Here is a 20,773-nt window from a genome sequence, read left to right as displayed (position 1 = left end):
ACGAGGTCACTGGTTCACAGATTGTCAATTTAAATGTTGTTATCAGTGATGGACCAAAGCTGTTGAGGTGAAGCAGAGTGAAGCAGTTTTTGGTGAAAGGTCTCTTTAGGTGCAGGTGATGGATTTCACAGGTTCAGGTTGTTTTGGTGTCGACTCTCAATCACAACCTGGAAGTCATGACTGAAGCCTTTAAATCCGAGTGTGGGAGTTACTGCAGGTTTGAGACTCTGGAAACTGGGAACCCCCCCCCTCCACACACACACACCCCCGGCCCATCCCACCAGTTGGATGTGTTAAATTAATTTGTTCATGATCACAGACACACAGAGAGCCGCTCCTGTCTGCGGAGGCGTCATTATGTTTGTTCCCATCTGGAAACCACATCAGATCCTGGAGCTGAGCAGACCTGTAAACTCTAGCTCCAGGTCCTGATGCAGATGTTGAGAGGTTTTCATGAGGAGGATCAAGGGGTTCCAGAGTTTCTTCTGCAGGACGTGTTCAGAAAGTAGATTCCAGAAGGTTGTTTTCCTGACAGTCCTTAAGGCTGCGTCCATTCTACTGGTTTTTCAAACTAAAGCGATTAGTGTTCACGTGGGCGTTTTGGCTGCATCACAGTTTTAACCTACGTCTGTTCTAACACATATCACATGACCACTCAGGTGCACTGGTCATGTGTCAACACAAAGTATTTGGTTGTTATTCACAGAATTGTCGCAGATGTCTTCAATATTTGGTTGATTCCCCCGTGTCTGCTGCTTCATCTCCATCACACATGATGTAGAAACACTTTGAACATGAAGTTACAAACTGGTTCTTCTCATGTAGTGAATCCTGTTGTTGTGTTGATGTGTTCAGGTCCATCAGCACCCATGTGTGTGTCCTTGGAGAGGATCCTCACATGGGACTGAGCTTCATCACTGATCACTAAGTTTCTCTGTAGTTTGACTCTTGTTGAGTTAAGAACAGAGGAAGTAGCTCCTTGTGAACATCTATGAGACAAACTGGGAATATGAGACAAACTGGGAACATGAGACTAACAGACTGTGATGATTGATCTTTACTCTGTGATTCCAGAGAGTTCCTGAGCGACAAATGAAAATCATCTTGCTTGATGTAGTTGTGCTGATTGTCTGTGACGTCAGGAGAATCTCCACGCTGACTCAGCATTCTGCATCGTTGGAAAATGTACTTGTGTCTATTTGCTTCGCCTGCCACAACTTCTCAGCTGCAGGTGTCTTTGCAGTGACTTTGTAGGTGATTGTGTCTAGAATTTGTGTTTGTTTTTGCGTGGATTGTTAACACGATGAGGTCAGTGGACCTGCAGGTTTACACACAACGATAAACGGGATGTATTTTCCAGCGTCAATAATAGAAAACTGCACATGATCTATTTTTGTCCTTGAATGGAAACATCCTCCCTCCTGTACCTGGCCTCTTCTTCTGTTAGTATGACTCAGCATATCTGTGTATGTAGTATTCCATCCCCAGGGCTCTTCATTACAGTTTCTGTTATCCACAAATCCAGAATGTACTGTATCTGTGTCTTTTTTCCCATCATGGAAACCGAGTGTGAGCACTCGGGCTGTGATCCTCTGGGAGCTGACAAAGGAAAACATCTGGAGCCTCGAGTGCAGCAGTGGAGCCTGAAGAGAAGGTTCCGTCTCCATCGGCCTTTAGATCTCACAGAAGAACAAACAGATCCTCCATCGTTTGACTCATCGTGACTTCCACAGATTATGTTTACATTTGTTAGTTTGTTTACACATAAACAACTGGACAGATTTCCATGATATTCAGTGGAGGGCTGGGACGTAACATTTTGGTGGCATAACAGCTCAAGGAATTTTCCTTTTCGATCTGCTCTCAGAACTTCACTGATCTCCAGATCATCTCCTGAATTGTCCAAGTCAGTTTCTACCTTACAACATGTCAGAGTGAGTCCATGTGAGGAACCAGCAGGACAATGTGTGGAAGCTTCCCAGTGAGCGAGTGGACGTGAAACTGGAAGAACACAAACATCTCATGATGAAGAAGAGGAGCAGGACACGTAGAAGACGAAGACGTCCACTTGGAAACACGAGGAGATTCCAGATCTTCTGGAGATGAGGGCCGACTCATTGTGGACGAGCTGTAAACAACAACACTGATCTTTCCACAGCAGAGTTCATACGTCATGTCCCGCCTCCTGCTGCTCTACAGACTCCACCCCTGCTGCTCTACAGGCTCCGCCCCTGCTGCTCGACAGGCTCCACCCCTCGCCTGGATGTTCCCACATGTTCCTGTTGGTGTGAAGGAGTCGGACCCAACAACCTGCTGCTGCTGCTTCACAAACACTCACTACAGGAGATGTCTGGACTCCTCAGTGATTTCTCAGAGAATAATCATTTCATCTTGATGAAACGACTCCGACACATTGAGAGCACTGGTATTTATAAGTGTGTGTAATTTGGTGCAAATACAAATTCAAATCTGGATGTAATGAATTTAAAGGTGGTTTCATAAGCAGGTGGAGGATTTAAATTCTTCTAAGGTTCAGACCAGCATCAGTGCGTATCCACAGCCTCTTCATTCAGTTCATGTGGAACTTTGCTGCCGTGCATCATGAGGCTCACACTGGCATCATGTAGGTCAATCAGATCTGAGCTTCAAGGAGTTAAATCTCAGTCTTCAGTGTGAAACCAGTTTGAGTAAACAGTGAGGTGGAGGGGAGCTGCAGGCGAGAGGTGGAGGACAGCAGGGAATATCCAGGGGAATCCTCCAGGCTCGATTTGGCTTGAGGACCGGAGTCATCTGATCTCAGTGAATCATCAGCCGGGATGTGAACTGGAGCTGGACGCCGTTACTGCCGAGCCAGCAGGACGCTGGACTGACGGGAGGACACCGGGTCAAATCCTGCAGTGAAACAAATGAGCAACACTTTCTTTTCCTCTTCAGTCGACAAAAGACATGTCTAAGTTTCAGTTTTTCCAGGCGGGGGGGTCACAGGAGTCTGCAGGATATGGTTTGGCTTCTGTAACGACCATCAGAAGGTTGCTGTGTCCACGGCTGTGAAACAAGAGAAGAATCATGAGAGACTCTGTTGATGAGGTTTAGGAAGAAGAAGAGATGGTGTCAGCAGATCAGTTCTGATCCTACAAGACACAGACTGAAAAGACCAACAACCAGTCAGTTGTTCTTAAGGAGAAAGTACCACTGACCTCTGCTCATCAGCGGCAGCCATCTTGATGCCAACCAAACGCCGGAGCCCCCCCCCCGTGCAGCTGTGTTCACACAGGAAGTGAGTCGGCTGCAGAGCGACTCACATGCTGAGCAGATCTATGTTCTATGGATCGTCTGCAGTGCTTTTATTTTGAAACAAGTAGAGGAAGTGGGGCATATATTTGGCCTGTGGGAGGAAGTACTCAGAACCGAGCGGGGAACCTTCTTCCTGTGCGGTGGCACCACAAACCCGTTGTGTATCTTCTGTGTCAACATGTTTCTGTGTTCGTCCAACTCACCGGACGATGACATCACTTCCTTCTCGGTGATGGGGGTTCGGTTCCCAGAGGATTTTTTCTTTGTGTAGCTGTTGCCAGTGGTGACATGTTGCCCCCCCCCCCCCCCCCATGGTGGGGTGCACCTCGTGGGACTGGACGACCTCTGTTCCATCCCTCCATCCATCCCTCCATCCATCCCTCCATCCATCCCTCCATCCATCCCTCGCTCCATTCATTCAGGACGGAGGATTGGGTCATTGAGAAAACACACCTGGGTTAATCACAGTAATGACACTGCAGCTAACAGGCTAATAATGACGGAAACCCCCCCCCCCCGTCCACTCGCCCTTTAATTAGTGACGACCTTCTGATGTCATGTGACCCCCCATTCACCAGCACCCACACACACATGCAAACCATCACACACTTGTCTCTCTATAGTTGTGAGGACACTCATTGGCTTTCTGAAGTCCCAACCCCCCCCCACCACCACCACCACCTTAACCATCACAACTCATAACTTGAACTTAACCCAGATTCTGACCCTAGAACGAAGTCTTGAGCCTCAAACAGACCTTTGTGAGGACCATAACTACAGATAGATGCACACACAGAGCCGATCTGCAGATGTGAGATCAGCTGGTCTCTGTTAAACCGTGACGTTATTAGACTGGTTTGGAACCAGTCCCGTGGCGCCTTGGCTTCACTTGGCGTCCCCTCCTGGAGGTGAGGCTGGACGGGAACCAGCAGAGGTCAAACTGTAAAGTTTAAACTCACACAACCTGTTGAGGTGAGAAACGCTGAGCGACGGGTGAGTCATGAATCTGGAGACCACGATCTGAACTGGGACCAGTACCCTGTGTGACGTCACTATGGTAACAAGGACAACAGAGTCGCCCAGAGTAACGGTCATAGAGAGGACGACATGGAGAACATGGAGAACATGGAGAACATGGAGAACATGGAGAACATGGAGAACATGGAGAACATGGACGACATGGAGAACATGGAGAACATGGACGACATGTACGACTGACTGAGATCAAACATCAAAGGACCGTTCCTCTCTGAGTCTGAAGCTTCATGTGTTCATCATCCATGTTTCCTTTGATCTGGTAGTTCGGCTTTCACTTTGTAATTTAGGGCCAAATGAAGTTAGTCATCACCCACGTGGGCGGAGTCTACCTATACTTGACTCTGATTGGTTGCTAGACGTCGTCTGACTCAAGCGTGTTGTCAGTTGGGGGGGGGGGGGGGGGGGGTGAATAAAGAGCTTCATTTGGTTGCCATGGTAACATGATAATGGTATCACCAGGAGCATCAGCACCTTCAGGCGCAGTACTAAGGTACTCTAGTACTACAGTACTAGAGAACTCCACAGTACTCCAGTACTACAGAACTACACTAGTTCAAATGCACCAAATGAATGACCTCGTGGTTAAACCATTACATCGGAGGAGGAGAAGACTGCAGCTTCTTCTTCTTCTTCTTCTTCTTCTTCTATCATTTAATTCTGTCTCTACTTCCTGTGATTGGTCCAAAAGTCCAAACTCTCCAACAGAGTGTTTTCTCTGCAAAGCAACAGAACCAGGTTCAGTTTGATCCAGACCCAGAACTCCTCTTCTGCTCTGAGGAACCTTTCATCCTGATGTTTTGTTCCAGAGCGTGGTCATTCAGTCTGAGATCAGGACTCATTTGTTGCTCAGACGTTGTGAAGCTTTCACTCTAAATCCTGAGCTCACACTCAAACTGTCTGTGCTTTGATTTTCCTGCTCTTGCTCAAACTCTGCTCTTGCTCTCAGGTATGTTGCTGCTTGGACAGACTTCCTGAGCTCCAGCTCCTCTGCTTTTGGCTCCAATGCTTCTGTGCATGTGAAACGCATGCTATCAGTTTCTCCAAGCAGTAGAATGAAGTCATCAGGAGCTCCAGGACCTTCCCCGGTGGCCTGATGGTGTTTTTGATCTTGACCAGCAAGTGTCCTGTGAAGGAGCTTCTCCATCCTGAAGTCAGTGAAGAACCTCACTCACTGAGGAGAACCTAGAGAGCAGTGAGTTACTGCGCCACCTACTGGTTTACTAGTGATAATCAGTCTGTGTTATGGACACCAGCAGGTGAATGTCATGATGCAACACTTCTTAACTTACATTATTAGTTTTTAATACTCTTGTTTGTGTGATGCTTGAAAAAAAGTGCGGGCTAGTTGTTGTGTGTCTGGATTTGTACATTTGTACTATGATCGAGTCGACAGTTACCTTATTATACTCAGTACTCAAAGTACATCGAGTGGTTGTTGGTAATGTGGAGAACTTTCCCCCCCGATGAACTTAATGGCCAAATCCAGTCTGGTAACCGTTACATCAACTAATCAGTTGATGTAACCAGAAGTAGAGGTCTGGTGCTCTGCGTGAAGAGGTGAAGTGGAACCACATCTCACTGGGAGCTGTGGATCATCAACCTGGTTCCGATGCAGCTTCAGTCTGACGGAGCAGGACATCAGAGATATGACCTGCAGGAGGGAACGAGAGGAGCTGGGATCGCTCCCAGGAGAGTTCATTAACAGGTAATGGGTCTGATGGTGAAATTCCAGACACACACACTAAGCACTAAGCACAGGAAGTGATGTCACAGGAGCGGAGGCTGCTGATTGGATAGGAGATTCCCGGGCAGCTGCTATAAAACCTGATGTGAAGCCACAACAAGACAGGAACAGAGAGAAGAGACGACAGAGACGCTCCTCCTCACAGAGACTCACCCTGAAGGTACACACTCATTTACACTTGTTAGTGTTAGTGTGTGTGTGTGTGTTTATGTGTGTGTGTGTCTGTGTGTGTGTTGTGCAGGTCTGCACAGGATCACACTCGTGCGGGTTTACTTGAAAACTTTACTTGAAAAAATGTCACTTTTCACAAAGTGATTATTTTTTTTAAATATCATCTCGAATTTGTGTCAGATTCTCTGCAGGAAACATTTGATGCACATTTTAAATTTTATTTTAATACTAAATTTGTCATTAGATCTGTGACTCATTCAAGCTGCTGATTTATTTTCTGTTTAAATTTGTCAGAACAAAACGAATCAGAGCTGCAGAACCCGATTCACACGGATTTATTCTGTGGATCAAAAAGACGATTCTTCTTCTTGTGAGATGAAATCGTGGATCTGATGTTTTTTGCATGATTTTACATTTTAAATAGATCTTTATTCTCTGTGATTCAAATTAAACCATAAATCTTGAAGGAAGGTTTAATTTGTTAAATTAAATCACACTTAAAGTTCCTGACACAGTTGTTTTGACTGTTCAGGTGTTTTCTGATGCATCTGAGACGATGAGGCTGAATTTCAGTCGGCAGCTGGATACAGGGTATTTCTGTGAATGGAAGAATTCACAGTGTGGGAGTGTGTGAGTCCTCACACGTGCATGAATGAGAGCTGCAGTAGGTCAGCATCAGCAGTGATGTGAATGGGAAAAGTTCATGGTTTGTGTGTGTGTGTGCATGACTGGCTGCTTATGTGTGTGTGTGCATGTTTATGAGCGTGCACAGCAGTCTGTGCATCATGAAAATGTGTGTGACGATGAAGGCAAAGGTTTGAGTCTGACTGTCCTAGCATCTGCTTGCAGGGAATAATGTGTTAGTGTGTGTGCGTGTGCGTGTGTGTGTATCCGGGGGAAGAGAGGGGTATGCAGGGCCGTGCACGTAAGTGTGCGTTTATGTGACGGTCAAAAGGCGTTTATTTGTAGGGATGGAAAATGCTAAAATTAGCCGATGTTGCTGGACAATACTCTTCACCCGTCAGCTGAGCTAAAAGTGTCCTGCTGTGTGTGTGTGTGTGTGTGTGTGTGTGTGTGTGTGTGTGAGAGATGGGGGGGAGATAGAGAGAGAGAGAGAGAGAGAGATGGGGGAGATAGAGAGAGAGAGAGAGAGAGAGAGAGAGAGAGAGAGAGAGAGACAGAGAGATAGAGAGAGAGAGAGATGGGGGGAGAGAGAGATGGGGGAGAGAGAGAGAGAGAGAGAGAGAGAGAGAGAGAGAGAGAGAGAGAGAGATGACTTTGACGTGCTGTCCAGTTTCAGACTTAAATTGTGACGACTCAATCAAAACTGATAAAAACAAAGTCATAATCCTGAACGTTCTGTGGTGATAGAATCATAACTCCCGAAAAAAAATGAAGCCACACTTTGATGAGAGTGATGATTAGTGAAGGTTCTATAACTTAAATCTACGACCTGAACTCGACCCACTGACCTTATCTTTAGGTTTCTGATGACATCTATCCTCTGAGCTCATTATGACGTCAATACTCGACTCATGTTTCATACAGAACGTTTTATTAGTGACGTAGAAAGAAGGTAATACAAATACTATTCATAAAACACAAGGACGTATACCGCGAGTGGTGCCTTCAGGTGCTCCTCTTGTTTCAGCTGTGATGCATTCAGGTGCTCCTCTTGTTTCAGCTGTGATGCATTCAGGTGCTCCTCTTGTTTCAGCTGTGATGCATTCAGGTGCTCCTCTTGTTAAACTGTGATGCATTCAAGTGCTCCTCTTGTTAAACTGTGATGCATTCAGGTGCTCCTCTTGTTAATCTGTGATGCATTCAGGTGCTCCTCTTGTTTTAGCTGTGATGCATTCAGGTGTTCCTCTTGTTTCAGCTGTGATGCATTCAGGTGCTCCTCTTGTTAATCTGTGATGCATTCAAGTGCTCCTCTTGTTAATCTGTGATGCATTCAGGTGCTCCTCTTGTTTTAGCTGTGATGCATTCAGGTGTTCCTCTTGTTTCAGCTGTGATGCATTCAGGTGCTCCTCTTGTTAATCTGTGATGCATTCAGGTGTTCCTCTTGTTTCAGCTGTGATGCATTCAGGTGCTCCTCTTGTTTCAGCTGTGATGCATTCAGGTGCTCCTCTTGTTTCAGCTGTGATGCATTCAGGTGCTCCTCTTGTTTCAGCTGTGATGCATTCAGGTGCTCCTCTTGTTTCAGCTGTGATGCATTCAGGTGCTCTCTTGTTCTTCTTGCAGATGCAGTCCTGCAGCTGTTTGCTGTTCTCCTTCCTGCTGATCATCACTGTTCTGCACTGCAGCGTTGAAAGCTTCAGAGTCCGACAGCAGCCGCAGGTGTGTAAATGTTACAGGATGAAAACAATTTATAAATTGATATTTATGAATTATTCACTGAGGCTGACCATCCATGGTTCTACATTCATTCAAGCTTAGATGGAGAAAGTTGATTGTGAACATAGATTTATGAACCTTCATCAGCAGCACTGTGGCACTTTTCTCCTCATGACTGGTTTTGATTCCGGTGATGAACTGACGCTTCAGACGTGGATCAGATCAGATTGTTTCTTATCACATCATCCCGAGGGCCAAACCAAACGGCCCCTCCCTCAGTGGGCCCCTGAAGGTGGTTTATGTTGAATCTGGATGAAAGCTGATCGTCTGACTCATCAGAGGCAGCGGGCGGACAGGAAGCCAGCCCCGGCCCGCGGTCGGGGTCGTGACGTGAGAGCTGATCCACAACATGGAGTCCTGACGTAAGAAAACACTGAGCGGAGCAGGGAGGCTTTTCTCTGCTCAGGTCAATATTGTTCCAAACGGATCCTCCCTCTCAGAAAATAAAAGACTCAGTCACAACTCTGGTGATATGATGAGGAGGAGACACTCAGGACGACCTCAGATGGGAATTTATATTCAATCTACATCTGTGTGCATCATCTCCAGATGATTCCATGTGACGTGTCAGTCAGATGTTTCACCGCCACCCAACAGACGTCGCATGTTTTTACTGATACTTACTGAAATTATTATATATATATTATTATTATATATCACTGTATATGTTATATTTTGTATTTATATTATGTATTTATCAATATTTATGATAAAGTTAATGGTAAAACTGTAAAATATCAAACCTGTGTTTTACCGCTTGATAAGGACATCTTAGGAATCATTGACAACTTTAATAAATATATATCGACCTCATTTCATCAGGTGACCTATCATTTCAGGACGTAGCCTTACCCCACCCTGTCCCTGTGCTCCAGCAGGTAGGCCGGCCCCTTCTGAGGCCTCGGGCAGCTTTTCACTTCCGTCCCGGAGGAGTGAAGAGGGAAGGGGAGGAGCTAACGGCAAAACTGCTCCTATTGGACGACATGGTGAGGATGGAGAATGATGTCATGGAGCCGAAGAGGAAGAGGAGTTTCCCCGGCAACAACGCACCTCTGGACCGCCTGTCAATCAGCTCCATGGAAACCAAACACGCAACAAACAAGCAGAGGTAGGACTAGTGTGAGACACACAACAGAGACACACAACTGAGACACACAACTGAGACATACAACTGAGTGCAGTGAAGTGTCTGAGGGGAAAGTTAGTGTGACGTCTTACTAACGTGACTTTAAAAAGGGGGGGGGGGACTGCAATCTACAACTTCACCACTGGTGAAATCCGAGTTAGTGACCTTTAATATATATCTTTGATTGAAGACCTTCATGAAGACTCTTTCATGTTGAACTTGCTTTTGGGTGGGGGGGGGGGGGGGGGGGGGCAGTTTCCTCTGTGTTGTTGTTTATTTCTTCTTCTTCTTGTTTTAAAGTAAAGTCGCAGAGTTGCCACGGCGACGAGCCCATCCTCCTCCCATTGACAGGATTGGGATGAGTCGTCTACCGAGCAGCAGAGGATAGGCCCCACCCCTCACCGCTGAAAGCCCGCCCCCTCTGGACAGGTACAGTCACATGTTCACGATGAAGATAACGAGCTTCATTTGTCGTTAACGTGAAAACACAGAACTGTTCCTTTAAATCCTCTCTGCAGACTCACCACAGATGAACAGCCAATCACCGACTGCCAGTCACCTGCTGGGACACGCCCACCAAATGCCTATCACCCGTCAAACATCCACCGTCGCTTCAACTGTGCACCCCCCCCCCCAGCAGTGAATGCGCAATGATGCATTCAGGTGCTGCTCCCTGAATCCGTCACATCTGCAGCAGTGTCAGGACCAAAGAAAAGATCAACCTGTTGATCCTAAACCAACCAAACCTTAACCTTACCCTAAACCCAACCTGCCCTTACCCAACCTAACCTAACCCTAACCTCACCTAACCCAAACCCAACCTAACCTGCCCTAACCCAACCTAACCTAACCCTAACCTCACCTAACCCTAACCCAACCCAACCTGCCCTTACCCAACCTAACCTAACCCTAACCTCACCTAACCCAAACCCAACCTAACCTTCCCTTACCCAACCTAACCTAACCCTAACCCAGTGATCTGACTTTAATCCTTTGTGGTTTCCATCGTGTTCACGTCCACAGCAGCAGAAAGTCTTAATACGTATCAATACGTTCAAAACCTTCTTTCACTTTCTCTAAAGATAAACGTCTGAGACATCGACTGTGTTTACCTGGAATCTAACATTCTGTGATTCACCTGATTGAGAAGCTAATTGAAGCTAACATCAATTCTGATTGACCTGATGATCAATAATCAGATTCAGACATGTCCTCATCACGTCCTGTTGGAGCTTTGACGTCATATTAAACACTTTCAGGTTGGGATTTTAAAACAATATTAATACATGAATCATAATCAGACTATGTGCTTAACGTGTCAACAGGGATATTCTATAAACAATCACTCACTCATTTAGCCCATATTCACAAATCCGTTTGTCTCATGGATCTTAACAAGGTGGAACATCTCAGATGTGAAGAGACATATTGTTTATCAAGACTTCTTGAGATCAACATCAGAATCGACCACTTTGCAAAATCTGAATCAATCCCTAATTCTGAAAAGAGTCAAGTCTGAATATCAGTTTCCATGTAAACATTGTTACTGAGTCAAGTGGATGAATCTCTCTCTCTCCATCTGATCAGAATATGTCTCATTATCAATCTCAAAACTGTTGAGGATCATCAGAGACCTGAATGCATCACGCCCCCCCCCCCCGACCGGAGGTGTCTGTCGCCTCGAACTGGAAAGTCTGACACAACTTGAGTGTGTGTCGTAGTTTTGTGTTGTTGTTGGTGCAGCAGGTCTGTAACAGCAGGACGAGCCGAGACGTTTCCACTGCACCCCCCGGGTTCTGTACCTCAGCTCCCAGAGCCGGGTTCCACCAGCTCATGGAACCAGAGCCGGGTTCCACCAGCTCATAGAACCAGAGCCAGGTTCCACCAGCTCATAGAACCAGAGCCGGGTTCTGTACCTCAGCTCCCAGAGCCGGGTTCCACCAGCTCATGGAACCAGAGCCAGGTTCCACCAGCTCATGGAACCAGAGCAGGGTTCCACCAGCTCATGGAACCAGAGCAGGGTTCCACCAGCTCATAGAACCAGAGCAGGGTTCCACCAGCTCATAGAACCAGAGCCAGGTTCCACCAGCTCATGGAACCAGAGCTAGGTTCCACCAGCTCATAGAACCAGAGCAGGGTTCCACCAGCTCATAGAACCAGAGCCAGGTTCCACCAGCTCATGGAACCAGTCTGTTGAAACATCCACAGTAGAAACTTCCTCATTAAAGTGGTGCGACCCGCTGGTGCAGTGGAACACGTCTCCTCATCAGAGAATGACTTCGCTCCTGTTCGGACCCGTTGACTGATCCTGGTTTGAAAACGCTTCTGAATCTTCGTGTTCTCGTGCTTAATAAAGAATAAATGATCACGGCTCTGAAAGGGTTCTTCTTCCTCGAGGGGTCAAAGATTCCATCAGACGATGGATCTTAATCTGGAAAATAAGGTGATTTGTTGATCTAATAATTATATTTATTATAAAGAGACATTAACCTACGTTAGAGGAGCTCAGGTTGTGAGTGGTTGAAAGAGACTGGTATTAAAATACATGAATGTTAATGGACGAGGCTCTTTAATGTGTTAAACATCACGAAGCAACAAAGCCTGAGAGTGACTGAAGAGAGAACAGCCGAGTGAAGAGAGTTTGTGACTTTATTAACAAAATCATCATCAGATACACAACATTCCGACTGTGGGATCAGACCACACCTGTACAGCTGCTACGGCAGCAGAGAGGGGACAAAACATAAAAACACCTTCACGTTCAGAAACAAAAAGGCAGAGGTGGATCGTTCCTGAAAAACCTGCGAGGTCAAAATCTCTCAAATATCTGTGACATCACCAGACATTCACACTTTGACCTCAGCCCTTGAGCAAGGCAGGGCCGGACCTGAGGAGGAAGGGGGGGAAGTCAGGAACAAAACACTAAAAAGAAAAAGAAGTGTATAAATCCTAGGGAGGTTAAAATCAGAGCGGCATGTGGTTTCCCTGGACGCTGATCTTCACGGCGTGGCCGGGCTTCGTCAGGCGTCGGACTTCAGCGATTCTACGCATCTGTTTATCGACCCGGGACACGCCCTTCTTCATGGGCCCCTGCAGGGAGGAGCACACACACACAAGTGGAAACAGATGAGAAATGAGTGAAAAACATTCAATCGGACTTCAGTTAGCTCTTTACACTGATGTTACTTTCGTTAAAGTTTCAGTTCTTCCAACGACCGACATCGTCCGTGAATCTCATTTCCCCTTCACAATAAGAGCGAATGAATGACGGTAAAAACCCCTCTGAAGCTGCTGCTGGACTTTTATTGTGAAATATGTGCAGGAAGTGCTGAGTCACAGTGGAACTGTTGTTTTGATTAGAACTGAAGCGACTGATCAGTAGATTGATTGACAGATTCTTCACGGCGTCTTTCAAAGCCGAGTTATAATTAAAACGTTCTCACACGTGAACTTTCACTGAAAGGAAAATAAAGTCACTTCCTGTTTAGACCGGACGTGTTCACAGCGGGAGAAGATGGAACCTGGGTTTCAGCTTCGTGTGGACAGCCGCCCAGTGGCTCCTCTGGTTCAACTGCTTTATTCCCAGTAGATCATTAAGAGTGTATTTAATAAGCCTTTTTCTTAAATAAATATTATTTAATGATCAGTTCTTCAAACTTCATATTCTCAGATTAACTTTATCAAACCAGCGTAAACACCTCATCTAAGAATTATTATATTTCTCCTTTGAATAATTTCAGGTTGAACTGCTATTATTATTAAAATATTGTTTTTCAATTATTTTAACAATTTAAAAAAAAATATTTTTTAATACATGCGCCCCCCCCCGGTCCATGTACTCACCCTGCTGGAGTCGCCCTCTACGTTCCACTTGGGTCGAACCACGTAGTCCTTGTTGGACGGCATCGGGACTCGAGCCCGGGCGCAGAACCCGGGGTCACCGGGTCGCAGAGCTCTATGGGGGGAGGGAGGGGAGATATCCAGTTGTTATAATAATAAAATAACCTTGACTTCCTGTGAGATTTTAAAGGGACAGTCCACAATAAGTTACGTTTCTTGAAACAAAGACAAAATCAAACATTTGAAAATCTCAGCGTCCTACAGGACACGCCCCCTACCATTAGAGCATGAAGGCATAACAGTCATAACACAAGTTTATCAACCTGAACAGAATCTTACTTCTCCTCTCCAGTGAGCTGCTTCTCCAGGTCCCTGCGAGGCGTCTGACCCCCGGAGCTAAAGGGGGGGGGGGGGGGGGGGACAGAGACACTGAGGTTGATATCAGGTAACCATGGAAACACAATCTGACATGTTGCAGTCAATCAACAGGCGGCTTCATGCTGTGGTTAGTTTCCATCACCTCACAGCAGCCGGCGAATCAAAACACAGACTCAGACTAGTTTCCTGAAACCGTTTGAATCCTAACGTGCATCTCAAGGAGCAGAGAGCAAACTGAACCAGGCCCGGTTCTGATGGGTCAGGAACAACCCGGTTCTGATGGGTCAGGAACAACCCGGTTCTGATGGGTCAGGAACAACCGGGTCGACTCAGCTGAACAACACAACGTGTTCAGCTCCATCACAACAACCTGAACATCTCATTAGTGCCGTCACTTTCCCTTCCTGTGGTCAAACTGTCAGTCAGCACAACCATGCATCACATGACTGAACCTGGTTGGTGGAGAGAAGACGTCAGGTTCCTCCGCCCTCTCCACCTTCTGAGGCTGACTGGGGGAGGAGGAGGGGGAGAAATGAAATGGAGGGGTGAAGATGAATGACAGAAAAAAAAAAAAATAGTACGACAGGAAAGAGTGAGAGGAAGAACACAGGAGGCGAAGAGGAGACACAAGGCAGAGCCGTGACATGAAGAGGAAGAGGAGGAAGAGGAGGAAGAGGAGGAAGAGGAGGACGAGGCACTGAAACTAGATCTGTTTGTTTGCAGGAACCAGTCGTGATCTGAATCCTCCTCGAATCCACCGAGTCACAACGAGTCAGTGAAAACAAGTTCATCCGTGAAAATGAAGCTTGAGACCAAACTTGTGATGGAAATACAAAAGTTAAAATAGACTTGTTCTAACTAAACAAAAACATTTTTTCAATCTAGGTCAGAAAGCTTCTCGGTTTCTTATCCAACACGAGAACTCGTCATTCTCAAACTACTTCAATCTGTGTTTTGTGATGAATGGTTTTTATTCTGTCGTATAATGATCCATGAAGTTTACAGCTGCTACAGAAGAATGAAGGGGAGTCTCCCAAGTGACCAATCAGAGGAGGAGGCATCAGCCCCTGTCCCGCCTCCAAAGGTTCAAACTGATCTTGATGAGAGAGTAGGGGAGGGGGGGGGGGTCACCACGAGCGGTGCACACGGAGCAGAAATGCTAACCAGAGATGTTCGGTGCTCACGGATTCGCACAATAAACACAGGTCACAGTTGTGTAGCGCTGTCGGGGGACGGTACCTCAGCCGTCGTTTCTGAGGCATCTGCTGATCCAGGTCTCTCTGCTGCCGCTCCTCTCTCGTCATCCCCTTGTAGTTCGACGTCAGACCGAAGATGGGCCGCGACCACTCATCTGCAAACGAGAGCCAGACACACACAGATCAATAACTGAGGAGCACACTCACTGGAATCTGTGAGAAGGAGCTGCGTCCGGTCTGGTTCTTACTGATGAGTTTGAGCGCCAGGTCTTTGTTGGGTCGAGACTCTTTGGGGTGTTTGTACAGAAACATGACGGAGCGGCCGATGCCGCTGTGCTTCAGAGTCTCCTGACTGACGCTGGGCAGCTGCAGGAGGAGGAGACACCGTGAGAACTGAACTGAGACTTGACCTGAGAGGAGACGAGGTGAACGAGCAGCGACCTCACCTCCTGCAGGATCTTCAGCAGCTCCTCTCGGATCCTGAGCGCAGGCAGCGACTTGTCTGGAAGAGGACTGATCCACTCTTTAATGGCCGACATCACCCCGCTGTCGATGAACGTCTCCTTCAGGTCCTGTCTGAGGGAAACACAACGTCACACACAAACACAGGAGCAGCTGCTTTCAAACCATCTGGACATGAAGCAGCAGGTTGTCGGGTCCGACTCCAACAACAGGAACATGTGGGAACATCCAGGTGAGGGGCGGAGCCTGTAGAGCAGCAGGAGGCGGGACATGACGTATAAACTCTGCTGTGGAAACATCAGTGTTGTTGTTTACAGCTGGGCTCTGGATGAGCGCCTCCTGGTGGTCAACATGAGGCAGCAGATCCACAACAACAAGAATCATTAACATCTAGAAGCCACATGTAAGAAGATCTGATATCAGGACATATCTGAAAACAGTTTATATAAATGAGTTGAACACGAGTTGAACAAACCTAATAATAAAAAAAGATTGATGACTTTGGAAAACCTTTACTTCTTACACTCTTAACCAAAGAAGATAAATGTTGGATACCTCTAGAGAAAAGAGTAATGTTCTAAAACTTTATTACTATATTATTAATATATTATTACTATTAAGACAAAACGAGTCAGAGCCGGATCAGACAGCACCATGTTCTCCATGGTCATACCACGTGTGAGGAGGTGTGAGGAGGTATGAGGAGGTGGAGGAGGTGTGAGGAGGTGTGAGGAGGTGGAGCAGGTGTGAGAAGGTGTGAGGAGGTGTGAGGAGGTGGAGCAGGTGTGAGGAGGTGTGAGCAGGTGGAGGAGGTGTGAGGAGGTGGAGCAGGTGGAGGAGGTGTGAGCAGGTGGAGGAGGTGTGAGGAGGTGGAGCAGGTGAGAGGAGGTGTGAGGAGGTGGAGCAGGTGGAGGAGGTGTGAGGAGGTGGAGCAGACTCTTACTTCTTCAGGTGCATGACGACCTGCGGCAGCAGCGTGAGTTTCTTCAGCGCCGGTTTCTTCTGACTGTTCAGAGTTCGATCCTCCTGTTGGAAGAACACACGTCGGTCAGGACTCACTGAGAAGCAGCAGCAGCTGGCTGAGGCTTTTACTTTGAAGGGCGCACCTCTGCAGCCTCGGTCATCTTGCAGATCATGGCGCTGACCACGTCGTCGGCGTCGCTGATGAACGTCCCTCCGTCCCGGTGTCTTCTCCTCTTGCTGTTCATGGCTTTCCTCCGAGCGAGCATGATGTCGAAGTCGGACATGAAGCTGTTGCTACACACACACACACACACACACACACACACACACACACACACAATAATATGATCTCATCGATAAAGGAAGTTTTATAATACTTTAAAAAGAAAACATTACATTGGCTTCAGCAAAACCTTTTGGACTCAAAAGCCAAATATTGTTATTTTACTATAAAAACCTAAAACCTGCTCAACGGAGTGTTTAGAAAATGTGAATAAAACATTATTATTCACATATTTATAAAATAAGTCAGATTTTCCTACTTTAGTTTGTCTTATTAAATATTAAACGTGAGTTGAGTCTGATTGATTGATTGAAGTCCGCCCTGTGGACTCGTTCTCTTTCTACTGAGACGTGAACCCGACTCGTGACCTGGAGCTCACTTTGTTCTCGTTTCCTGCTCAGTAGAAGTTTCTGATCTGAGGAGTTCATGAGGTTCTTACTCTTGGCCGCTGCGGTCGACTCCATCGTCCGACTCCGACTCCTCCTGCTGCTGCTGCTGCTGCTGCTCCTTGGCCTGTTGCTTCTCCCCCTCCAGGTCCTCCTGGTTGAAGCCCTGCAGCAGACACACTTCACATGTCAGCTTCTCTACTCCTCAGTGTGCAAACTGAAACACACATATGAACCCTGTGCACACAGTTCTCCTGCATTGAGGTTAAGAGTGATCAGCGGTATGATGAAGGTGAGGACGAAGGACAGAGAAGAGGAGTGAAGGGAAACTGGTTGTGGTGGCCGAGCTGCACCTGCCGGAGCTGAACTCACCGTGAACTCCTCCTCCTCTTCCTCCCCGGACTCCCCGAAGATGTCTGCGATCATCTTCCTGCAACAAACAGAGGTCAAAGGTCAAACCAGCAGCTCTGGGGCCGCGTGCACCGACCGATGAGAACTCCTGAACTCACTCCTCCTCGTCTCCAGACTCGCTGTCGCTGCCGAACAGCGCCTGCTCGTCCTGGTTCCCCCCCGCCGCCTTCGAGCGCTCCTCCTCGCTGGCGCTGTCGGAGCCGAGCTCCCTCAGTTTGGCTGCCAGGCTCTTATCAGGCCCCCCCGCCGCGTCGCTGTCCGAGTTCTCATCGTCGTCCGACACCGCCCGACTCCTCTTGGCTGCTGAAGAGGAGAGAACAGGAAGCATGTGACGGGCGTGTGGGGGGGGGGGGACAATTTCCACCAGGTGTCATGTGATCATCAGTTTAACTTTTCATTTTTCTGATTTATGACATTTTAACAGTTTGAATGAGCCACGATATAAAACCATCTCTCACCTGGTTTGTCTACTTTCTCCTCTTCCTCACTGTCTGACAGGATGGCCTTCTTCCTCTTCACTGCGCACACACACACACACATTACACACACACACACACACACATCACACAATCATTTTCAATTCAGGATAAGTGGCCATCAGTGGTTGAGCTCTCAGGTTTAATCATGAAGCTGCTCTTCTCGTTCTGGTTTGAAAACTCGAGGTTTGTGTTTCACTCCGGACGAACACAAACTCTTTGTGCTCACGTCCTCCTCCTGATTGGTTGTCATCAGTCACATGACTCGACCACCAGCGGCCAATACAAAGTGTTGCTGTACTTTACTCGTCACTAGAATTCATAACTAAGCCACCAGAAGACAATCTACTTCCTGTTTACACCACATGACCAGTGTAGGTGAGTTTGTGTGGTCGATTGAGAACTGAATGGTGTCATGTGACTGATCTGAGGTCAGTACCTGGCGTCTCGTCGTCGCTGTCGTCTCTCGGCTCCTCCTCCTGCTTCTCTCCGTCACTTCCGGCTGCAGCCTTCCTCTTTTGTCCCTCCTCCTCATCCTCACTGTCAGACTGCATCACAGCGTTCCACTTCCCCCCCCCTCCCACTTCCTCCTGTTTCCTTCCCCCCCCCTCCTCCTCGTCTGAGTCTATCTGTGCCGCCTTTCGTTTCGTGGGCGTCTCTGTGTCAGAGTCACTGTCGGCTTTGGACTGTTTGGACGCTGCAGGTTTGACGTCCTCGTTCTCTGAGTCGCTGTCCGCGGCCGCTTGGGGCCTGCCCCCCCCCTCCCCCCCGTCCGAGCTACTCCCTCTGCGTTTAAGAGGAGGAGACGACCCCTCCCCCTCCTCATGATCCGACGCTCTGTGTTTGACCGGTGACGAATCCTCGTTGTCTGATCCACTCGTCCTGTGTTTGACCGGGGAGTCGCGGTCGGCAGGACGGGGGGCCTCCACCTCGGAGTCACTCTTGTCGTGGTGGCTCCTGGGGGCCTCCACCTCGGAGTCGCTGTCGGCAGGACGGGGGGCCTCAACCTCGGAGTCACTCTTGTCGTGGTGGCTCCCGGGGGCCTCCACCTCGGAGTCACTGTCGGCAGGACGGGGGGCCTCCACCTCGGAGTCACTCTTGTCGTGGTGGCTCCCGGGGGCCTCCACCTCGGAGTCACTGTCGGCAGGACGGGGGGCCTCCACCTCGGAGTCACTCTTGTTGTGGTGGCTCCTGGGGGCCTCCACCTCGGAGTCACTGTCGGCCGCTGTGCGCTCCTCGTTGTCGGAGCCGCTGGCGGCCCCGCTGGGCTCCGCGGCCTGAGGGCCGTCCTCCCCGTGGCTGTCCTCGTCCTGTGGAGACAAACAGAAGAACCATGAAGAGACTCACTTCATCTGGTACGTCTACAGACGGTCAGTGAGCGGCGCCTCGTCCTGACCTCAGACTCGTGTCTGTCGCTCCTCACGTCCTCGCCGTCTGACCCCGGGTGTTCGTCCTGAACCGGAGTGCCGCCGCCGTCATCTGAAGGACACACAACAGGTCAGGAGCAACACAAGCAACACAAGTCCAACGTTCGGGTACAAATTCACTTCAAGGATCTTTTATCATCTGGAAACCAAACTGTTAAATGAGCAGTTTCCGGTTCAGCTGCTCAACAGGTGAACACATTGACTCCATTCTTCATCTACAAGCTCTGTTACATCACATGTCTGAGATCAATCTGTGGGTTTGCTTTTAAATCCAGAAAACAACAACACGTTCATCAGAATCTGAATTTTCACATTGTCTTGAGTTCAGTGAAATAAACAAATCCTGCAGCGAACACGCATCAGATCACCAGAGACACGTGGGAGTGAATCTGATCTGAGATCGGAGCTGAAGATGGAACTGCTCTGATAGAAAACAGGTTGTTTTATCTCTACAGCTCCACGTTCATCACATGAGGACCAAGTGCACAACGAGGGATTCGAACAGTGAATGTAAAACCATGTGTTGATCAGACGTCCAGATTCAAATCCGCCCGATCTGATCTGAGACCAGTGGTGAAACACCAGAGTAAGAATACATGATTTCACATCTGCTGCTGAATGGGAAATGAACACATTTCCTGCAGTGTTGACACCAGATGATTATTGTGTTGATTATTTCAAAACACAGAAACCGGACATTTCCTGTTTGAAAGCCAAACATTAGCATCGTTAGCTCACAACAACAAGCGATGCTAATTCTCCAGCTGAGCGTCGCGTGGATCAAAGTTAAAAATAACTTTAGACTCAGAGACGATGAGAAAACAGGAAGTCACCGGAGCTGCGTGGTTTTACCGGGAAACAAAGACAGTTTGTGTGTGTTTTACCGGAGCGGGCCCCGGACATGAAGTCCTCCTCTTCCCCGTCCATCAGTCCCCCCGACGCGGATTCAGGTTCAGGTTCAGACCCGAAGAGCCGGAACCACTTTCACTTTAATCTCACGCAGACTAAATCAAGCAGAAACTAGCGAGGAGTTGAGCTAAGAGCTAGTAGCTATCCTCCGTAGCCTCAGAGCCAAGATGGCGGAACTGCGTCATCTGCACACGCGGGCGCTGCCTGATGGCGTCACTGCAGTTTTTAAATAAACTGTATTATCAACACCTTGACTCAAATTAATCTAATTG

The 20,773-nt window shown here is 47.9% G+C and overlaps 2 protein-coding genes across 10 annotated transcripts; one reads left to right on the top strand and one right to left on the bottom strand.

Moving 5' to 3' along the window:
- The first annotated feature begins 8,491 nt into the window (after positions 1 to 8,491).
- On the top strand, positions 8,492 to 10,158 carry ostn (osteocrin). The gene is made up of 3 exons (XM_062385346.1): positions 8,492 to 8,587; positions 9,523 to 9,752; positions 10,071 to 10,158. The coding sequence occupies exons 1-3, from the start codon at positions 8,492 to 8,494 to the stop codon at positions 10,156 to 10,158; spliced, it is 414 nt and encodes a 137-aa protein (XP_062241330.1).
- A 2,243-nt stretch (positions 10,159 to 12,401) lies between these two features.
- Positions 12,402 to 20,691, bottom strand: LOC133951882 (protein IWS1 homolog). 9 transcript variants are annotated; one of them, XM_062386118.1, is made up of 19 exons: positions 20,477 to 20,691; positions 19,562 to 19,644; positions 19,293 to 19,475; positions 19,215 to 19,250; positions 19,137 to 19,172; positions 18,605 to 19,094; positions 18,148 to 18,207; positions 17,788 to 17,992; positions 17,651 to 17,708; positions 17,332 to 17,444; positions 16,753 to 16,903; positions 16,590 to 16,672; positions 15,631 to 15,760; positions 15,433 to 15,550; positions 15,228 to 15,339; positions 14,441 to 14,497; positions 13,950 to 14,006; positions 13,614 to 13,725; positions 12,402 to 12,860 (listed from the first exon to the last, which is right to left on the bottom strand). In XM_062386118.1, the coding sequence occupies exons 1-19, from the start codon at positions 20,517 to 20,519 to the stop codon at positions 12,735 to 12,737; spliced, it is 2,253 nt and encodes a 750-aa protein (XP_062242102.1). In that variant the 5' UTR covers positions 20,520 to 20,691; the 3' UTR covers positions 12,402 to 12,734. The 9 variants fall into 9 exon arrangements, with proteins under 9 accessions (XP_062242102.1, XP_062242100.1, XP_062242103.1 ...); XM_062386116.1 differs by having other exon boundaries at positions 19,215 to 19,475; XM_062386119.1 differs by lacking the exon at positions 19,137 to 19,172.
- Between the last annotated feature and the right edge of the window lie 82 nt (positions 20,692 to 20,773).

The sequence above is a fragment of the Platichthys flesus genome, chromosome 4 (assembly GCF_949316205.1).
Source record: "Platichthys flesus chromosome 4, fPlaFle2.1, whole genome shotgun sequence".
Taxonomy (NCBI): domain Eukaryota; kingdom Metazoa; phylum Chordata; class Actinopteri; order Pleuronectiformes; family Pleuronectidae; genus Platichthys; species Platichthys flesus.
Note: the sequence above shows the minus strand (reverse complement) of the source record. Positions and strands in the feature narration are given on the sequence as shown.

What these genes read in the sequence shown, in the direction of transcription:
- ostn (XM_062385346.1), top strand. Translation starts at nt 8,492, where the DNA reads ATGCAGTCCTGCAGCTGTTTGCTGTTCTCCTTCCTGCTGATCATCACT. An exon ending in GAGTCCGACAGCAGCCGCAG is followed by an intron (nt 8,588 to 9,522) that starts GTGTGTAAATGT and finishes GTGCTCCAGCAG; the next exon opens with GTAGGCCGGCCCCTTCTGAG. An exon ending in CACGCAACAAACAAGCAGAG is followed by an intron (nt 9,753 to 10,070) that starts GTAGGACTAGTG and finishes CTTGTTTTAAAG; the next exon opens with TAAAGTCGCAGAGTTGCCAC.
- LOC133951882 (XM_062386111.1), bottom strand. Translation starts at nt 20,519, where the DNA reads ATGGACGGGGAAGAGGAGGACTTCATGTCCGGGGCCCGCTCCG. An exon ending in CAGCGACGACGAGACGCCAG is followed by an intron (nt 18,208 to 18,604) that starts GTACTGACCTCA and finishes GTGTGTGCGCAG; the next exon opens with TGAAGAGGAAGAAGGCCATC. An exon ending in TAGAGGGCGACTCCAGCAGG is followed by an intron (nt 12,861 to 13,613) that starts GTGAGTACATGG and finishes TCCTCCCTGCAG; the next exon opens with GGGCCCATGAAGAAGGGCGT.